Source organism: Aulonocara stuartgranti (assembly GCF_965226115.1).
Source record: "Aulonocara stuartgranti genome assembly, chromosome: 18".
Lineage (NCBI taxonomy): Eukaryota > Metazoa > Chordata > Actinopteri > Cichliformes > Cichlidae > Aulonocara > Aulonocara stuartgranti.
This window is the reverse complement of record NC_138954.1, coordinates 33,603,913-33,625,991: the sequence shown is the minus strand read 5'-3', so window position 1 is coordinate 33,625,991 and position 22,079 is coordinate 33,603,913. Positions and strand designations below refer to the sequence as shown.

The 22,079-nt window shown below is 41.1% G+C and overlaps 1 protein-coding gene across 1 annotated transcript; it reads right to left on the bottom strand.

Moving 5' to 3' along the window:
* Window positions 1–108: 108 nt before the first annotated feature.
* On the bottom strand, window positions 109–17,083 carry cop1 (COP1 E3 ubiquitin ligase). Its single transcript, XM_082514019.1, has 20 exons — window positions 16,315–17,083; window positions 16,166–16,225; window positions 14,450–14,547; window positions 11,119–11,183; window positions 10,885–11,004; window positions 7,282–7,350; window positions 7,056–7,115; window positions 6,784–6,863; window positions 6,454–6,517; window positions 6,038–6,152; window positions 5,698–5,833; window positions 5,430–5,573; window positions 5,101–5,209; window positions 4,933–5,014; window positions 4,720–4,836; window positions 3,639–3,756; window positions 3,059–3,183; window positions 2,775–2,935; window positions 1,989–2,033; window positions 109–1,131 (listed from the first exon to the last, which is right to left on the bottom strand). Exons 1-20 carry the CDS (start codon window positions 16,677–16,679, stop codon window positions 1,114–1,116), a joined length of 2,151 nt encoding a protein of 716 aa, XP_082370145.1. The 5' UTR covers window positions 16,680–17,083; the 3' UTR covers window positions 109–1,113.
* Window positions 17,084–22,079: the final 4,996 nt, after the last annotated feature.

Below are 22,079 nucleotides of genomic sequence, written 5' to 3'. Positions count from 1 at the left end.
GTTTCTTGCAATTCCGATCAACTAACCCATCACAGTTTTATACACAGATCACCTAAAAGAATACAATTATGTCATCATATGGAGAGAGAGAAAAAAAGAACAAACATGCCAAGTGTTTCGAAATAATTTATTCAGTAATACAAATACAAAACACCTCTCTCACTTATCATAAAATAGGCAGGTCTTGCTCCACAGAAACTGACAGCAGTTTGCCTGAAGTTACAATGCAGCTCAGCTCAGATGATACCTACAGTATGTGAAGAACGATTCCATTGCTACTTTAAAAGAACAGATTCTGCAAGGTTTTATTTCCAACAAGCAACCAATAGTTCACCCAAAAAAAAAAAAAAAAAAAAAGTCCAGTTCTGCACGACACTGCAGACCAGTGCCGGAAGTTACATGAGAGTTGTGATTGCAGACAAAAGCTTTGAGTTTCGTTTTGTTCTGACGGTAAACAGAAATATCAGCACAGAGAGGCGCTTCTCATTTCAGTTCACTCAACTTCTCACGTTCTGCACTCGCAAACCAGAAAAGAAACCAGTGATACGTCTGACAGGATGGAAGTCAGGTTTATTAAAAATGTTTTTCCCCCCCAAATCTGAGAGAACGCAAAAGCTACACAAAAAAGAAAGGTGCAGGGGGCTGGACACTGACAAACAAAAGGAGATTTAAAAGCTTCATTTGAAGATTTTTGCATGTCACTTCGTCTTGTGCTTTGGCCTTTAAAAGGAGGAAATGCATCGCACTTTTAGCGTTTGGCTGGATGTATTCCGGAGAACAGCAGCTTAATTAAAAAGTAAAGGTTTTGATTTGACCTAAAACCATAAAGAGGTGTTCTATTGTAGCCAATAAAACCTCGCTCAAAAGAAACAAAACTGCTTTCTAAAGTCTCTTATTTCACTTTGTGCCCAATAAAACAGCAGCACATCTTCTCCTGCTGGTCCATAGTCTTTGCCGCTGTCCAAAAACATAAGCTCATAAAAAAAAAAAAGTAAAGAAAAAGAGGAAAAAAATAATAAGAGACAATTTCAGATCTCCAGTTGCTACTCAGCCTGGCAGCCTCCCTGCATCACGAGTCAAAGCTCCAACACCTGCTGAAGGAACTGCACGTCTTCAGACGAGCTCGAGTACCTGTGCAGAGAGAACGCACACCTGTGACCTCTTGTTGTTACGGGAAAAAGCAATGAATTAAAGCTCCTCTCCAACAGCTAAATAATAATAAAACGACAAAAGGCAGAAACCACAAAAATAATTAACATATAGCAGTTGGACTGTATAACGAGGCATTTTTAAAGTTCACCCAGACTAGCGTGGCACATCACTAATGCAGAGCTGAAATCACTGCTACCACACTGCACAGTTCATGAAAATATTACAAAAATAATTTCTTTAGATATATTTTGTGTGTGTACTTTGATTCCAAACAGAAGCCAGTGAGGTGACATTTGGACTTCAAGAGTGGAAGATTAAACACGATTACACAGCAGACAAGCAGGCTTGAATTGGATCAGATGCACAAGGATTTATCTTTATTTGTGAGCGTGTTTAAACAGTTATTCCTAATTCATCCTGGGATATTGCCAGGAATGTGTCTTATGGAGAATCTTAAAGAAATTTGACATTTCTGGTTCAAATTGTCAGTGAGCGTCTACAGCCATCTGCAGAGCACAAAATGAATGCAACAATGAACACAGCAAAATACGACAATATAAACACCAGATCTATATATCCAATCGGATTTTTTGTTTTATTCATGTCTTATTAGTGTTTGGCTTCACACTTTTGTATCCTGATCGCGCTCTTACAAAAGTTTTTTTTCTTCAGACGGCCTCATTAAAATACCAGAAATGACTCAACTAAAAGGACAGAACATGATTACAATGTAAATGTCATGTTTTCAAACAAAGGTCCAGTACCCTCTATGACACCAGTCTGAGTGCTGCAGTAGGCCTGTGCTTGTTGCCGTGTTTTGTACAGATGATACAAACCTTAATTGTTCCTTGACTGTTGGCAGCGATTAATACATTTGACTCCTGAAAAACAAAAGGTAACACTTAGAGCACAGATAGTTAATTACCTGTAGATTAATACTCAACACAATATTCTGTGTGATCTGAAAACAACAATCCTTTGCAAGAAAGTGTGACTGACACCGTCTCAGTTCTATGACCGCAAACTATGGGTGTGGTGTCCCAACAAAGCAGGCTCTTTGGGTTAGCTGGCTCAACAAAACCTACAACTACACTCACAGATGAAGGCGGGGCAGGGGTAGGCAACTCCAGGCCTCGAGGGCCGGTGTCCTGCAGGTTTTAGATGTGTCCTTGATCCAACACAGCTGGTTTAAATGGCTAAATGACCTCCTCAACATGTCTTGAAGTTCTCCAGAGGCCTGGTAATAAACTAATCATTTGATTCAGTTGTGTTGACCCAGGGTGAGATCTAAAACCTGCAGGACACCAGCCTTCAAAGGCCTGGAGTTGCCCACCCCTGGCCTAAGGGTACAACCCCCAACTAGGTTTTGCAACCTTTGGTTTTAGAACTGAAGAAGGCTTTTGGACGAGAGGTGAAATGTCTTCAAAACCTTAAAAAAAGACCAGTCGCCTTCTCATTTCAAGCTCCTAGGACATTTGTTACCATGGTGATCTAACTAAGGAAAAAGAAAGCCACCTTTTTACCTGACTTGACAGACCTCACTAACCCATTAATATCGCTTTGTAGTGCACCCTTCAAAGTGCAGTCAATGACAATGTTACTGAGTATAGAGGTGAGCTCACTCCATCAGGCAGGGCCCTCCAGCAGACAGCACTGACAAACTCGTTGGTGTCGTCCTCCTTCTTATCCTTGTCCAGAACGCTCTTCACTGTGTCAAACTTGAATGTTAACAGTGTCTTGGAAAGTCCTTTGTAGTACAGATACAGGGAGTTGTTCTCACTGCCTGTACACACACACACAAACACAAGTATTTATGGAATGTAAGCATGTTATCGTTTCTCCCACTGAGGGAGTGATACAACACAGACAATTTGACAGTAATGTCTTCTTTGAAGTAACTGCTCACCACAGGCAACGTAGTCTCCGTTTGAGGCCAGGCCCACAAAGTTCTTCTCGTTGATGTGACCCTTGAAGGAGCGCAGGCAGTGAGGTTTGTTGACATTCCACAGCTTCAGCTGACTGTCCGTCGAACTGAGGACAATAGCGCAGAAAGAAATGATCAATATGGAACCGGTGGGCCTTAGATGATATGGCGTGATAACCCACTGGGGCCAAGTCCAGCATTTTCATTTTATCAGGATTCAAGGATCAGGATTTCTACTCTGTGTGTAGAAAGATTCTCCATTGTTCGGCAGCGGTGCTCGTTTCAGTAATTATGCAAATGTCATTTTTATAACTTGTTTCTTAAATCCAGCTTCACAGACAGAGTTACATCCATGTCAGTTTTTGAGGGCTCCACGATGTAAATTAGCCTTTATACATTTAGTGTTTCATGCTCTCTTTAACCCAGTTTACATTAGACAGCTTCTTTATGATATTATAAGCAGAAAGTACACCGTAACAGGTTTTACAGAATATTTTCCTTTGCAGGAAAAAGAAACCTTTCAGATATTAAATGGAAATGCAAAGCCGACAGATGTACTTACGCAGAAACAATTTCCTCTCCGTTGACGAACTTGGCATAGGAGACGGCCTTCCTGTGGCCTTTGAACACCATGATTGGCTGCTTAGTGTTGCGGAGATCATAGTAGTGAACACAGTGGTCTAAGAGAAGAAAGCAAAGTTTAGCATGTGTTCAGATGGGAAACATGAGGAAAATCGTAGATTAAAACAAGTCTTAGATCAGCTCCATTTAGGAGCCACCACAGCATTTAGAAAAGTGCAGTTAAATTTGGACTTAGTGCAGTTTAAATTCAAATGCAGAATGGCTTTCCATGTCTGCTTGCTTACTTTGATAACCCAGTGCTACTCAAGACACTAAACCATCTACAAGGCCGAGGAGCAGTTTCCTTCTCTAAGCTGAGACGGCTTCGTCGTTGAGACACAGGAAGTTGGATAAAGCCACAGCAAGATACTTCTGGATAACGCTTGTACGCTCTGCTCATCCAGTGTTACAGTGTTTCTGTGTATAACCAAATATTTCTTACAACTTTATATCTCCTTTGGGGGACTAATGAATAAGGTATTCAGCAGTTTTTCTGGACCACAAGAGTCAGTGCCGGGTGAAGAAATGTAGCTGACAACAAAGAAACCACAGTGATGTGAGAGAAAAATCAACAACAACAACAATACTCCAGGTTTGTCTGGCTGAAGGGAGACAGCTGGGTAGAGTAAAATCTGTTTCCCCCTTATTTAGTCTGAACTTAACTTCTCATAGTAAATACCAACCAAATGCAGGCGGACGTCAGACACTGCACCTTCACATTTAAACCTGCTGCTACACCAGCTTCAATGACACTTGAAGTGTCCTTAGATGCAAGGTTTACACAGTTACAAGGTTTTGGTACAACCTATGCGGTGTAATCAAAAGCTTCTGAGCTGCTTTCGCCCAATGAAAGTCCAGTTCTATGTTTGCACTTGATTTTGGCATTTTGGCAGAGCTTTTCGACATCACTGGCTTAAGGTTTAAGAGAATTTTATCTCAAAATCTTTGCTTTTCCACAACCAAGACTAAAGTAACAACAAACAAGATAAATCACACATGAAAATCTTTAATTTCCATCTCACCTGCACAACCGAAGGCCAGATGATATCTGGAGGTTGGGCTGAATTTAACACAGCAGACGTTAGCCTTAGCCTCAATGCTAGCCACTGAATTGTCAAGATTAGTTGACCACAACTTGACTGAAGAAGAAGAAGAAAAGAGCATGCATAAAAAAAAAAAATAAGGGCTGATACATGGTGGGAACATTATTTTTAGATATTGCATCCCTCTCTTACCTTTAGCATCATCAGAACCTGAGGCTAAAAGCTTTGGGTCCATGAGATTGAAGTCTACACTCCAACACCTTTTTTCATGTTCCTGGAAAGGAAGCAGAGGAAACCTTAAAAAGCCATCATTACTAATGTAATGCCTAACGTAATGAAGCTGCGCTCCAAGCATCACACCTGGTAGACTTTGGACCTCTGGCCTGTGAATCCATCCCACAAAATAACAGTTCCCTCATAGTCACTGCTGGCCAGGAGGTTTTTGTGATAACTGCTCCAGCTGATACAGCTGCAAAAGACAACAGGAACTTGAAATATTCGAGTTTGGCGCTGCTTATTTCACTACAAACTAAGTTATCATTTCTTTTCATGAACTGTATGATTAGTTTTTTTACAGTCACAATTTTGGAAAAAAGCATCCTGTAGATTTTGGATCCATACACGTGACTCAACATGTGGATTACTAAGAGATCAGCATTAGAGGAAATGCATTTATCAGTTTCCTTCACCTGATTTTGGAATTGCAAGTCATTTCGTTGACAGGGTAGTGGATGTCCACTGCATCCTGGATCACAGTGCCGTACTCAAACACCTTGATCTTTTTGGTTACGCCAGCGATGGCAAAGTAGTCACAGTCTCGGTCAAACTCAATACTGAAACAAAGGAAAATACGGTCAAAGACAGTGACTGGGCTCATCACACACACGGTAAAATGTCACGAAACAACTAAAAGATGATGTCCGGTCATACGTAAATCAAACGTTTCTTTTTTTATACCTAGACACGATACTGGAGCCATTATAGAGGTCACTGGCGTATGACAGGGTGGCCAGCGGCCGCACAGAGTTATAGCGAGTGAACTTTGACAAACACTCCATGAAATCATCCAGCTGATTCAGGTTCCTGCCCTCATCTGAAAACAACACGCACACAGTTAACACAGCATTTGTGAATTATACACATTGTGGAAAAAAACCAAATGGAGTCGTTGCCATAACTAAGAGCTTAAACACAGATGCCCTGCTTTAAGAAATAATACCAGTTTTCCAACTGTGTGCAAATGAAAACGCCATAAAAATGATCTGACCACAGCAGTCTAAACCCTCAACAACAGCACCTGTGATGCGGGACATTTTGCTGGAGAAGTAGCACTGCTCTAGATCCTCAAAATGAGCTGTGAGCCTCTTTCTTCTTGACGCCAGGGTGCTGTTGTACCAGGTCTGACGTTTTCCCTGAGGAAACAGTCCCAGGAGCAAAGTGAAGGCAGTGCCAGAAACCTCAGAGTGTATTTATAATTTTCCTCCAAATACATTTGTGTTAAAAAGCTACATCTAAACGTGACAGGCCCCCTTATTAAAACGCACCAGCCATTTCCAGCTCCAGATATTAAAGCTTTGCTGGATTTACAGTTATAACCCCAGTAAAATGATCTTTTACTGGGCCTTGGTGCAGCCCGTTACTTCATCCTGTCTGAAACAGTTTTTACTCCAAGCTAATTTGTTTTTTTTAAATAAATAAATCTCTCCGCTGTACCTGGGCTGCTCCACCAAATCCTGGAGGCTGGTTGTAGTCGGGTTGGTCTATAATACTACTGCAACTGCTCAACACAGAAACAAACACACAAGACGTGGAGTAAGTCACACCACACAGCGACTGCTGAAGCCTCTGGCATCTCGACTGTATGCACTGGCTTTGTTCCACACAGACAAAGCAGCCGTTGTAGAGCAAGAGGCAAAACGTTTTCGTGAGCAAGCACACATCTGTGCTCGTAACGAGCTCCTGTTTTGGTAAACGAACAAGGTGAATATGGTGTTATTATGTTCTGCATAGACACATTTATTATGCGGCAGACATCAGCATTACCTGGGTGCTGGAGAGGGAGCTTCCACATTAGGCACAGTACACTCAGCCTCCATCACAGGAGAGTACAGCCCACTCATTTCCTGGAAAATGACACCAACATAACTTGTTTGTCCATCTCAAGCTGTGATGATGAGCGGCCCCAGGGTTTTGTGATTTCACAGCATAATATGTTTTTATAATCATGCATTCTGTTCCCCCGTATTTTTGCAAGAGAACATGTGAATGAGGGCACAGCAATCCATCTTTGGACTGCGCTTTGTCAGTTTACCTACCTCAACACGTTTGATGTCTTCTTCGAGGAAGTTGAGCTCTTTCTGCAGTTGCTCTAGTTGCTGCCAACAAAACCAAAAACACAACTGAACGCGCTTGCCTTTGTTAACACCTACAAACACTTAACGAGTTCTGGTGGACTGACACAAAGCTGGGTGTCAGCCATTACAAATACTGCTCTTTTCTCAGCACCGTGTCAGCTTTGTGTGGGAAATTTGTGCAGCGTACCTCTCTCTTGTTTCTCCTGGCTTCTTTAAGGAACTCCATGAGGATCTGTCTCTGAGCTGCCTGGGATTCCTAGTGGAGATATGGACAGCTTACATAATCAAGTATTACTTGAAATCACAGAATAGTTTTGCTGATCTGCTGAAAAGACACTCGAGATATCATTTGTTCTCAGTTCAACACTAGCTTTCATCCTCAGAAAAGCACAAAATAATAACAGTAGTTCTAAAGCTTGTGATTTATCATTTTAGTTGTACTTTCGTCTCTGGCTTTACTTCCATCCCAGCTACAGGAAATGAAAGCAGTGCTGTGCAGAACGGGGAAGGATCCTGTCATGAAAAGGTTCACACAAACAAACTACTCCGGCCAGTGAATGCAGCTTGTTTTGGTGAATATGCTGTCGTTCAACTAAATTCTCACCCGTGTTTCCACAACTGTGGACTAGCCCAAAGCTAATGTTTACATTTAACTTTAACTTGGCGTTAGCAACAAATTACCTGATCGACTCCTCCCCCTCCCAAAAAAAGCCCACAGTCACATTGAGCATTTCTTTTCCTTCTTTAAGTGCACTGCAAAAAAAAGACTCCACACTATGCAGCAGGTTGCACATCACACCTCAGCAGCCAACAATGCTCGACTGGCAGTCACACTGTCACTGTGTGTTTTAGTATATTATAAGCTGTGCTTTAATTTCAATTTTAACTTTGGCTCATCTTGTCACTGAAACAACACAAACAACAACTTCAGTGCCAGAATCTTTTTTTGCAGCGATTCCCTTACTTTGACTTTCAGCACGTTCTCCTTATTTTTAGCTTCTTATCAAAATGCAGTGTGGATGACTTAGTTCAATCATTTACTTTCTATAATTAAAAGAAAATGTGCTTAAATAAATATAAGTCTGTTAAAATCTTAGACTTTAACCAATGTTTTACCAAGCGACCCTGTTAAATATCTGTCATTTCACCAACCAACTATCTATCTATATTTTTGTATCTATATCTATATATTAAAGTAAAGAAATGATACCATTTTCCAAAAAAACGTAAGCTGATACATCTGTGATAGAATATTTTAACAACTTTAAACACTTCAGGCTTCGAGTGTGAACATATCAGAATTGAGTTTTATATTCATTTGAATATTTAACCATTTTTGATCCAAACACTGTGGTAAACTCTTTCCTCTGGTTAACCTTCAATCGAACCATGAAAATGCTCAAGAACACCAAACCTAAGGGTCTCTGGCTGTTAGGCAAATACTGATGACAACTGTGTTCTTTGAAAGCATGTCATAGGTTTCAGATGGAGATAATAGCTGACTATTTCTATTCAATTCTACTTAATCTTCAATGAAAACCAAAGAGTAGCTCCAAAGCAAACATCTCAAGGACTGAAAAGCACCACCACACCCACACTGACTGATGCTGACATTTAAGACGGAGACTAAGATTCACTGACGATTAAATCTAACATGTTGATGTTTTTTGGATTATATTTAAGGTTTGGATAGCTGAGTAACAACAGTAAACACGAGAGGAATACTAACAAAACATCAAAAATACACAGTTAAGTGGCAGGGACCTAAATTTGACTGATATGAAATATCTACATGGAATCCAAAACTGGTAAATCAGAACTGATTAAATAAGAAGAATGACAGGCTAAACAAAAACAAGCCCAATCAGATATGAAATATGTCCAGAGGCAAATTATCACACACATGCTAACAATCAATCAGCAATGAGTGTATACAGAATAAGCAGCAAGGCAAAGGAAGACCATTAACTATATACAATATCACAGCTAACTATGGAGCCCTTATTTCTGAACTAGCTTGGACAGACACCAATTAGCTGAATTACTGGGCTAGCTCTTGTGTGAGTCTGTCTGCTTGTATGACAGTCAAACAGTGACACACGGCATGTGTTTGTGTGAAAAAGAAACAGAAAGACGAGCATGTGCTTGACAGCGAGAAAGCTCAAGGCGTCGTGTAGCGCCATCTGAAAATCTGAAAGACGTGTTTGTAGCATCCATACTTGCAATTCAAAGGCTCCCATTTCAAAACTGGTCTGGATTTTACATCTCATCATCAATGCAAGTCTTAGATAGCGCTGATGAAATCTAAGGATGTAAAGTCCTACTTCTCTTTTTATGTCACGTAAACTGACAAAACAAAAAAAAAAAGGATGTGTGAAACTGCCCAGAAACCTTCTGACAAAAGCAACATCTTACCATTGCTACCAGTGCTATATACCCATACAATGCCTGATTTATTATCAACATCTGAAGTCTAACGCAACCCAAAAGAACTTCTTTGTGCCAGGAAGTCTGACAGAGTGACGCATTTAATGTGATGGACATCCTGCTGTATTGGAGCGCTTTGAGGGGTCCAGAAAAGCGCTATATAAATGCAATCCATTATTATTATTATTATTAACATTAAATGTTTGTCACATTCTGTAAGAGGGAACACCTCAATAGTGCGGTCTGATACAATGATGACCTCGACAGCAAACACATTATTGTGTCATCAGAAACTCAGAATATTACACAACTTCTGTTTGTTTCAGATTAAACGGATCAGAACCCACTGCCTCCAAAACAACAAGGTCTTAACTGGACGTCATAAATTTCATTTGTTGTCTTTCCAGAACAAAAAGTGGACATTCAGTGGATATTAAAACATTTCCATTATGTTTTATATTACTGATTGTTTTCCACTGTGACAACCTTGTGATAACATTTAAAGAATAAATTTAGAAAACTTGTAAAAGGATTAACAAGCTATCAGCAAAACATCACTTTGACTTTTAATTGAAATAATTATCCATCCATTTTCTTCCACTTATCCGGGGCCGGGTCGCGGGGCAGCAGCCTAAGCAGAGAAGCCCCGACCTCCCTCTCCCCAGCCACCTCCTCCAGCTTGTCCATGGCAACACCAAGGTGTTCCCAGGCCAGAGAGATATAATCTCTCCAGCGTGTCCTGGGTCTGCCCCGGGGACTCCTCCTGGTGGGACATGCCCGGAAAACCTCGCCCAGGAGGCATCCTTGTCAGATGCCCGAACCTCCTCAACTGGCTCCTTTCGATGTGGAGCAGCAGCTCTACTCTGAGCCCCTCCCGAATGGCCGAACTTCTCACCCTATCTCTAAGGGAGGCCAGCCGCCCTTCGGAGGAAGCCCATTTCTGCCGCTTGTATTCGCGATCTTGTTCTTTCGGTCACTACCCACAGCTCGTGGCCATAGGTGAGCGTAGGGACGTAGATCAACCGGTAAATTGAGAGCTTCGCTTTTACACTGAGCTCTCTCTTCACCACAACAGACCAGTACAGTGCTGAAATAATTAACCCTTTGTAATTCTGTCTCTTCACTGCATCTTGTGCATTTTTCACTGAAACCTACAAGATCTATATCTACAAGCTCTGATCATGTGATCAGTTTCATGACTTAATAGCCATTAATTATGAACCTCCTCGGTTTGCACGGATTGCATTAACAAACTTTAAATCATTTTAAAGAAAAAAAACCCTCCACTGAAACCCATGAAAAGCTAAAGAGCTAAAAGAGTGAAACAAAAACAAAGAAATGCACAGATCAGCCTCTCACTTACCGCTTCCAGCTGCTTCTTCTTCTGAAGCAGCAGCTCGAGCATCAGGTTGACATTTGCCAGGTCCAAGTTCTCCTGATCAGGACTCAAAACATCCTGGAAGACCTGCCACCGAGACCCATTCTGAAGGTCAGAGACACTGATCAGTTACAAGTAACAAAACATATTTTTAAGATGCTTGACATCTTAACAAGGAGAGAAAGAAATGAAATCAGTTTCAGAACATGCTGTACTCACTGGATGATCTAACTTTAGCCTCTTCTCTTCTGACCTCTGTTTTTGTTTAAGGATCAGTTCATTTACTGGGATGTGGTGAGGCGGGACAGAGGAAGTTGTAGACAAGGGATAAATAAGAGAGGAGAACCGGTGGAGTAAGTATATGACAAAGAAAAAGACATTGTCACAGCTAAGGAACAACACATTTTACTTGTGATGAATAAAAGAAAAGTGGCAGCGACATCTAGGGCTGGGCCATATTATACCGTTCACGGTAATACCGGTATAATGTTAGGCAACGATAGGAAAATGAAATATCGCGATAGAATGGGAGTAAAACGCGCATGCGCAGTGCCTTTGTTTTCATACGCACATGGCCGATTGTTGAGTGAAACAGATGAACCAGAATTGGTTTGTGAAAATGGTGCAACTTCCGTGATGTGGAACTGGTTTGGTGTTTGTCCGTCAGATACACGACAAAGCACATTTTTTTGCAGAACATGCAAGCGGCCGTTGTTATTGTCGTATTTGTCGGACTAAGATGCTCTTAAATCTGGGAGTAATCTGGGTCCTAAACTCCGTATTCTTCAGGTCAAACAACACTGCAGCATCACTGAGAGTAGGGCTGCCACGATTAGTCGACTAGTCACGATTACGTCGACTATCAAAATCGTCGACGGCTGATTTAATAGTCGACGCATCGTTTGAAGCTTTGTAAGATCACAAAAGACGCAGGAATAAGTAGCAGGATTTAAGAGTGTAATAACGGACTGAAACAGAAGATGGCAGCACTGCATGTACAAGGATGCCAGCTGTCACTACCCGATCCGTACCGGAAACCCGATCGGTACCCCGCATGCGCAAATCTTACGTCACTTCCTCTTTTTGCCAACATTGCAACATTCAATATATTTGAATGATACCGTTAGCGCCCAGTTAGCTCCTAGCATTTCTCAACAGCTCTGCCTCCTTTTCGACTGCCCGGGACATTTAAACAATGGATAATCCGTATACAAAGAAATTCATGCTTTTCTCCTCAACAGAGAGCGTCCCCCGATTGAGCAACAGCGCCGTAAAATAAGAAGAATGGCGCCTAATTACAGAGTTAATAATGCAGACTTTGTAATATCTCACGTGTAGATTCATCAGCCAGATTAAGTGTTTACAGTTTGTTTTTTTACAGTTTCTTAATTGACAGTGATAGCGCACATCATCATCACTATTCCAACAATCCTCTCCTCACAGACGAGCATAAACACACTCGACTATCGCTAAATCAGATTTAACACACGTTTGTAATGACGATAATTCAGTTTATAATAGGGTTTATTCGCTCAGTCAGCAGGTGGCGGTATCCTCGTACACTGGGGAGTAAACTGCCATTAAACGAACAGAAGAAGAAGAAAACATCTGCACATGCGCTGTACGGATCGGGTAGACCCGATTTGTACGGTCAGACTTTACACATGCGCAGTAAGGATTGGAGAGTTTTTGTCTACATTGTACTGAAATGCTTCATTATTGCAAACATTTTAAGATATACTTGTTATTCTTAACATCTTAACAGATACTCTGACCCATAACTATCGTAAAACGCTACGACCGGAAGTAGAAACCTTTCGTGCATGCGGGGTACCGATCGGGTTTCCGGTACGGATCGGGTAGTGACACCAGCTGCCGTTAAACCCCGAAGAAGAAGAAGAAGCAGTGTCCCAGAATTCATAGCGCAGCCCAGCTCAGTTTCCAACAATGGCGGCAGCTAGTTAGTTTTAATATTACTCTTATTATTCTTTCTGGGTCACAAAATAAACGTTTAACATATTTTCAGGCGAGAATGTAGCTGTGTAAACCTCAAATATCTGCTCAGTTTATCAGGACACCACATATTTTCAAAAGCGCTCCGACGTTTTCGGAGACGTCTGTTACCCACTAGCTCGATAGCTAGCCGGGGGCTAGGTTCACTAGAGCCGTGAGAACACCGGACTCCCGGCAAATCGTTTTCAAACCCACCGCCGTCTTTCGCTACTCAGGTTAAACATGATATATGAGTCACTTAGATAACTTAAAAATGTTATTGTTTGTCTTTTTTCAGTATTTTATTTGTTCCTGAGTAAATCTGTTTGGCTGAGATTAAAGTTATAGTTTTTACACAGCTGAATAAACGTCAAGCAGACAGCTGATTATCAGAAGTGTGAGATGCTCCAGAATATACTCCGGTGTCCTGTTATATTTTAGATAGCAAGGAGTTTATTAAACTTCACCGAAACAATCTGCAAATGTCATTAAAATTTAATAAACTATCATCTTGTCTTTATTTTTAGTTAGCACAGACCTTAAACACTTAAAGCTGTAAGCTAATGATAGTTATATAAGAGCAGATGCTGCTGGTGCAATAAGCTGTACGTTTTACGTCCAATGGATGATGATCTGATTAGTCGACTAATCGCAAAAATAATCGGTGACTAGTCGACTATCAAAATAATCGTTTGTGGCAGCCCTAACTGAGAGTTAAAAACTGTAAATTCTTTCATCTTTAATAAAACGATCAGCATTGCTGCTTTACCAGGTGTAACTATGAAGTTTAACTTCCAGGCACAGCCCGAAGAGGAGACATGGGCCCATCCTCCCGCAGGAGGCGCCATAGGGGTCGGGTGCATTGTGTGCCGGGTGGCGGCCAGGAGCGGAGGCCCTGGCGGACTGACCCCCGGCTGCCAAGACTGGCAATAGGGACATTAATGAATCAATGGTACAGAAGTGGAGGAAGCAAGAATGAGTTTAATAAAGTTTGATTTATCTGACTGCTTTGTTTCGCTTAATGTGCCTTATAATCCTGTGCACCTTATGGTCCGAAAAATGCGTACTGCACACTGCAGTTTAATGTGGAAGGTTGTTTTTTTGCGCTAGTAATGTTGTGGAGTTGTATTTTGTCTCGCATCAATTATATCGTCGGTTATATCGTTATCGCAAATTTTCAAATATATATCGTGATAAATATTTTTGGCCATATCGCTCTGCTCTAGCGACATCTTTATCATCATGCATTTAAATACCTACACAAAGTGTTTCCTTAGATTTTTGTTTGGCCCATTTATGACAAAAAACTTTCAATTTTGACTTCATTCAAATACAAAAGTCTCATTTTAGTACTGATTATGAGCTAAAGACAAATCAATTCAAATATTGTGATTTTAAAAACCATGAAGTGCAAAATTGCCATAACAGCTACATTTTAATGTCCAAGTTAAAATGAAAAGCTCTGAGAAAAATGATTCGTTTAGGAGCTGATCATCTGACTGTTAGAAAAAACCAAAACATAACAAAACAAAAAACCCCTCCAATTCAAAATACCCACCAAGAAAGTTTGGGTAGACCTGATCCACATTATCGATAATATAGTTACACTTGGGACATCTGTTGCTGTCCTCCAGACTCTGGCGGATACACTTGAAACTGCAGGATGGAGAGAGAACAGATAAATATTATGGATATATCCAGCTCCACATTTCAATCCAAGATCTTACAAGATTAGCTTTAAATGATTCATAGTCAAAATAATCTTTATTCATCCCATACTGGGTCTTCTTCTGATTATATGTGACCTTCAAAAACAGGTTTGATCAAAGCCAGTGCTCTGATCCTGTTAAGGATATCTGCTCACACCGACATCACCAGAGAGTAGACAAACTATCTCAAACTGAGGCATAACTTGCTAATGCGCTGATCTTATTACTTGGATCTTTGGTCATGTTTATTATGAGCATTGAAAAACAAGAAATGAGAATTACTGAAAGCAAACACAACAGGCATAAAGAACACTGAGCCAACTGTGGATTACCAGTAATCACGTTAAGCTTTCCCATAACTTTGCTGAAGAGTCTACAGGCTTATATTCAGCTTTAAACCATTTACTGTCATTAAAAACTTGTTCACATTTTTGCTGTTTGGGGTTTTTTGTTTTTAGATTACTACAACCAGCTTTGCAGTTCAATACTGACAGTCACACTGTCACTGTGTTTTAGTATATTATAGAGCTGCGCTTTAAATTCAATTTTGGCTCATCTTGTCATTGAAACAACATAACCGAGATGAAATTACCTCTGTGCCAGAATCTGTTGTGCAGTAATTCCCTTACTTTGACTTTCAGCACACAACCTTTTCCTTTTTGCTTCTTATCAAAATGCAGTGTGGATGACTTAGTTCAATCATTTACTTTCTATAATTAAAAGAAAATGTGCTTAAATAAAATATAAGTCTCTTCTATTTTAGACTAAATTAAATATCCGTCATTTCATTATCGATCAAAATAACTAGGATTTTTGCCAAAAAATAACACTATTTCCAGTAGATTTTACTGATTCTGGTGGCAAAAAGCCATTGTGCTTACTTTTTTGACGTTAGCCTAATGAATCCTGATTAATTGTCTGTGCAAAACAAACAGAAAGCCTTTACAGGCTTTCCACATTAGTGAAAAGTTGAATTCAGGGTTCATTTTCGCCTTGAATACAAAACAATATTGGTGGCCTCCTCTAAAGGAAAATTACCAGGATTATAAATTAGTTGGACATGTTTTAACCCTGAGCTTGCTTTTACTTATTGAACTCCCAAACTAAAACGCAGAAATGTACACCAAACAGACTCACTGCTTTAACCAATCTTGCCTTTGCAAGATTTCGAGTCAGAAAAACTCTTGGGTCTGACCAGAGCAGAAGTGAGGCTTGCCTGGTGTGCAGAACTTGGATTGTCATGGGTTTGATGTTGCTATTAAAATATAGCAACACTGATGTGACGGACAGGACTACTTGGAACTTCCTCTAGAAGCCCATCTGTAACATTAAAACATGCCCAAACAATAAAACAAAATTCAAGAACAAAAATACTAAAAAATAAATAAAAAACCGTCATAAGTTTTTTTAAGTAATCAGCTGTAAGTATGGATGGCCGCAGAGTGCATGGCTTTTGTTAAAGAGAACTTCGTTCCTTCAGTCTGTGACATTTGTTGCTCTACAGCATTTGGGACACTGTCGAATACTTTGCTGTGCGTAACTCTCTCTGCAACACAAACACTCACCAAAAACTGTGCCCGCACTTCGTCATGTGTGCCTCGTCTATCATTTCGAAGCAAATGGGACTGAAAAACAAGCAGAAGCCCGGGTCATCGTGCAGCTCTCAAACTTTTACGGAACTCACCCCAAAGCTCGAGTGCAATACAAAACTAACCAGACGAAGTCGTTGCTTTTATCTTCGTATGAATTCAAGAGACCGTTGTACAGTGGTGCCTGATGCAGGGATCTCTTTCTGTTACCAGAGGACGCAGACGGTCTGCTGAGAGAAGCTAAGCCGCCCCGGGCTGACGGCACGGCGGCCAGAGTTGGCACTGACAGGCCGCCCTCTCCGGCCGCTGCAAGGGTCCGTGAGGGCACAACGTTTCCAGAAGTGCTCCCATTACTTGTGGGAGCGCTGCTGCCACCGCCACCGTTTGTATTCCCAGTGCCTCCTGTACTACTGCTGCTGCTGCTGCTACTTGTGCTGGGCACTGAACTCGCCCCAGCAGCGCTTTGCTGTGGCCGGTTGCTTGACATCATACAAGGCCGACTAGAAACTCCCCAAATCCGCTGCGTTGCTATTCAAAGCATCCGGAAAGAGCAGCTATTTGGCTACTTTAGCAGATTTGCTAGCTAGCTGGTTTGCTTATGTGCTAACATCCTGGGAGAAATACAAGAATGGCCAAACATCCAGCGGAGAGAAAAAAAGGTTGGCCGTCGTTGTCTGGTTCAACGTTTGTCACTAGCAGCGAATTCCAAGAGCGCTGGAATCTAAAGAGAAAAACAGACACGAACACTGTAACGGCCAACAAAATAAGAACGGCTGCACTGTTCAGAAGATTATCCGGCTAGCTACTGTTAGCAACAGAGAGAAATCTCTTGAGTTTCCTCGATTACTCCGGTAGCCGCAAAACTTCTTGTTTTAAATTATCGCCCCCTAGCGAGAAGGAGTTAAACCGCGCTGGTGGAAATGTACACTTCAGGGAATTATCGACTCAGGAAAAAAAGAGCACAGCTTTTAATTTGGCTTTCAGTATACCAATCCTAGTCTCTATAACTGTTTTAATGCTTACATCATTTGTACGTTTAAGTAGTATCATAAAGGATATAGTCCTATGACCCATGCCATGAAAAACAGACATTAATGTTTATTGGAGGGCAATGTAGCAGTGCTGAATTAAATACTATCCTCGTATTTAACACAGGGACTTTTCTCAGTGTTAATAACAACACTGGGAAAAGGAGTTTGTTTATTTCACTTCATGCTATGTTATGTTACTCTGTAAAATACTTTTTGCGATGTGATTATATTATTATTATTATTATTATTATTATTATTATTATTATTATTACTACATGTTCTGTACTACATTGTAAAGCCTACTTATAGTAATTCAACAGAAAAAAATGTCTTTGGTTATGGACTTTTAAACATGTGTGCTGTTTTATTTCCTTGTTTTCTTTCTATTTTTGTAACCCCTTTAAACAGTGTGTGTGAAACACAGTTATCTCGGCTGAAGCTAGAATTACTAGCTTTTTTATAACTTCCCGCCATACTGGCTTTTGCTGCTATCCAAAGCTCAAATCACACAAGGAGGTTGTGAGATAATGTCCACGGAAGCTTTGAAGAAAATTAGATGAACAGGTGGACATGTTTACAGAGATTCATTGATTTATTGGAGAAATATAATAAGATGACAATGTCCAGTTCATAAACTCAACTAACAACATGTAGCCATGAAAGTTAGTGGGGCAGCTAGTTAACACACAAACAACAAAAGAACATCAGGCAGGGACACATATTGCATGTATGCATTTTTGTCATCATCTTCTAGATTCAAGATTAAAGACTCTTTTTTTGTTTTTTATTATGATATTTAATGACACAAATCTTGAAAATATATATACTATAAGACTGGGATTTAAAAATATCGCACACTTGGACTGAACAGGCTATGTGTATCTATAAGTAATCTGTATACCTGAGGGATGTAATAGTGTGGAGTGGTAGAAAAGTGTACTTTACAAACAGCTTCCACAGCATGTCTTTATCCTGTCTTCCTTCTCTCACCCCAACCAATCACAGCAGATGGCCCCGCCCCTCCCTGAGCCTGGTTCTGCTGGAGGTTTCTTCCTGTTAAAAGGGAGTTTTTCCTTCCCACTGTCACCAAAGTGCTTCCTCATAGGGTGTCGTATGATTGTTGGGGTTTTCTCTGTATGTATACTTTAAAGTCTACCTTACACTCTAAAGCGCCTTGAGGCGACTGTTGTTGTAATTTGGCGCTGTATAAATGAAATTTAGAATTGAAAAAGATTTTTACATTTTTTTTTCTAAAATGTACTGCATATGCAGATGTTAGCTTCCCTCAGAGGACTCTGACATTTTCAGTGCAAAAATCCAGTTGAAATGATGAACACATCTAAAAATGTTGCCACATATAAAAATCCATAACAAGAGGACCAAATGAAGAGTTTTGTGTAATCAGCATCCGCTACTGAATAAAAGTCGGTAACTGTGATAGAACACAGATTCAGTTGTTTAACACATGAATACTGCCTCAGAATTCACTTTTAAGTTAAGAGGTAAGTACATCTCAAGAATCAGACGTGTATCTGCGGCACCACAGATGTCTCTATTTAAGAAATACCTCCAAATATTACAGAGATTTCTGTCCACCACACAAATGCACGGTGGCTCCCGTGCTTGTCATTCTTTCCAGATTGCCTTTTTACATTAAAAAAAATAAAAACTCAAGCAGGTAGGTCACATCCACAAAGTGCAGCTAGGGGCCGAGCCAACACAAACAGCATCGTGTCATTCAGGCATCCACCTGCAGCTTTGCAAATAGAACCCGAGGAGCACTAACATATTCACGCTCACAGTTTGTCCAGCCTGCTACTTGATTTTTCCATTTTTACCTCCATGTGGGCAAATAAGGGGTCCTCCACGTAGGCACGCACGACATTGGATTTTCCCATGTTTTTGTTTGCGGAAAGAAGTTTATATGTTTCATTATGGAGCCCAGTTAGGATGGAGAGTACGTTTTTTTCAGCTAGAGGAAAGTTACTGAGTACGTCGAAGAGCAAATGAGTTTCTCTGAGAGGGGACCACCATGTTAAAGGGGCTTCCTCTGTGCTGCATGCAGGCGGTGAATCATGCTGAGTTTAGAAGAAGCCAATGGAAAGTCACTGTGCTAATATCAGTAGTGATGCAGTTTTCACAAAAGCTCCAAAAAGAGGAAACTTTTTTCATATTTCAACAAGGCTTTAGAGATCAGTAGAAAATATAATTTGAAAGAAAAAAAAGGGCAATTAACGAGGCGACCGTGGCTCAGGGGGTTGGGAAGCGTATCCGTAACCGGAAAGTCGCCGGTTCGATCCCCTCTCTGTCCTGGTCTTGTGTCCTTGGGTAAGACACTTTACCCTACCACCTACTGGTGTTGGCCAGAGGGGCCGATGGCGCGATATGGCAGCCTCGCTTCTGTCAGTCTGCCCCAGGGCAGCTGTAGCTGCCTCCACCAGTGTGAGAGTGAATGAATAGTGGCATTGTAAAGCGCTTTGGGTACCTTGAAAAGTGCTATATAAATCCAATCCATTATTATTAATGAAAGTGTGAAGCTTCCAAGCAATGAAGCAAATGTTGCCCAAATGTCGCAGCTATTGATTTGAACACCCTCATGGCTGAATCCTGAATCCTTGGAGTGAAACACCTGCAGCACTGTCCACACACCATGCTTCATGTGTCTTCCCCCTCGGCCCATCGCCCTGCCCCACTTCTATTTCACACCAGTGGTGGTGAAAAGCACTCTTTTCTTCATTCTTCCCCCTTCTCATTTGTCCTCCACATCAGCCTGGATTTTCTCCCATTGGGCCCCCTCCCTCTTCCTTTTTCTTTTTTTTTTTTGCATGAGGATCCAGGTTGTGTGTGTGTGCATGTGTAGAAAAGAGAGCACAAGGGGAAGGGGACATGGAGCTGGCCTCGGGGTCGGTGGGGTCAAGACGGACAAGCTGAGATGAAGGATAATCGGTGGAGGTCCCTTACAGTGGGGGGTGAGGCCCCGGAGGAGCACCCCCTTTCAGACGCTCTACCAGACACCCCACTCCCTTCTATGGCTCTCTTCCTCTCTTTCTCTTCTGCCTCTTCTCCTCCATCTTCTGTTTTTGTTGGAAATTTAAAGACCCCCTCCCCCCCTCCTCCTCTGATTTCTCTTGTCCCCCTCTTCCTCCAAATGCAGTTGCAGCTGGATTTCAAAGGGCACTTCTGCAGCAGAGAAAGCTGAATGTTTAGCAGGCTGCGTTTGTGGAATTCCTGCCTCCCACTCTTTAGGACCGTTTTTTGCCCCTTCAGGGGCCCCTGCCATAACTGCCGGTGGCCTCCCCCTCCTCCTCCATTTCCATCTCCAACCTTGAGCCAGGGCCCTGTTGGCAAATTGAGCCTCACAAAAAAGTAAAATAGCAGGGCCTGAAAGAAGGAGGCAACACTTTAGAAGGTGTGGAACAACAAAAAAGTGGACTACAGGAGGCCTTTTTTTGTGGATTTATTATTAAAGATTTAATTTCTACTTAAAAGATAAATAATGACTTATTCATAAAAAACACAATGTGCAGTTTCAAGACTTTAAACTCATCTGGGGAAATATCACTTCTTAGTGATTTTTAAGGATCAGTATAGATTTTGTTTGCAGCTTCTGGAAACATTTCAGTGAGGACACCTGTCTTTTGACTTAGACGGCCTGCACAAGATGCCAAAATCTATCTTCCCATTTGCAAGGTATTCATCATGGCTTGAGATATTCATCAATGTACGATAAGCTTCAGAGCTGGCGCGGAAACAACAACGAATTTAAGGAGACCTGCAACACTTTAAATGCATGTTTTCTGTTTTTTTGCTTTCGAATGCAAAAGTAGTAGCATTACTGAGTTTCTGCCCGAAACACGCTTACATGCACAAGCTCTAAAGGCAGGGAAAAAACAAACAGGGTGAATATTGAGGTTGAAAGAAAATGAGTTGACCATTAAAGGGGCCTTTCATTTGCTTTTGTGAGAGACTTCAACCACAGCCCTTCCTTCCTCCAGAGGACAGACTGCTCCTGATAATGGAAATTACAAAAAAAAAAAAACCAATCCGCTGGACCTTCAGTAATATTTTGTCATTTTTGCATAAAAAACAGTATCAAAAGATAGTAAAATGTATTTTTTTTTGCTGTTGTAACACTTCACTATGCAAGTATATGTCTGCATGTATGCAGATGCACACAGCTTTTCATAGAATCTGTTCACTGGGCACCTACAAACGGACAAATCTGTGTGCATTGCATTATTTCGCCATCATCCACCTTGGTTTAATTTCTTCCTCTCTGCCTAACCCCCTTTTTTCAGCCTTGACCCACACGAGCACAAGAGTTCAGCACAAAGCAGGTAGCATATTTGGATGGTAAAAAAAAGACCAAAAAAAAACAACCTTTTTCACGTGCAGGACAGATGTTGTGCCTGTCTGTGCTGCACCAGTGAAGAGAGCCAGAGTGTGAGTGTGTGAGTGAGACTGCAGGAGGGAGGGAGGGAGGGAGAGAAGAAGGAAAAGGAAGAGAGAAGGTTACTCAAACTTTACCTATTTCATTTAGGGGTAATGCATGTGTGTGAGAGAGAGAGGGGAAAAGAAAGAGAGTGAGGGAGGGTCATAGGGAGAAAACACTTCTCCTCCCCCATCCCAGCCACCATCATTCATCCTTTGCCAGGTTAGAGAGTCCCATTAAGAAGACATGGACAACAAAACCTATACTGTAGCTTATGCTGCGATTGTTTTCTACTCAATCTGACACCAGTTTACACAGTAATCCACTGTGTGACTTATGAATATCATAATGCAAATATACATTATGTAATATTATAGCATAAGATAGTATAATATAACGTATTAAAACTTGCAAGTTGCGCTTGTGC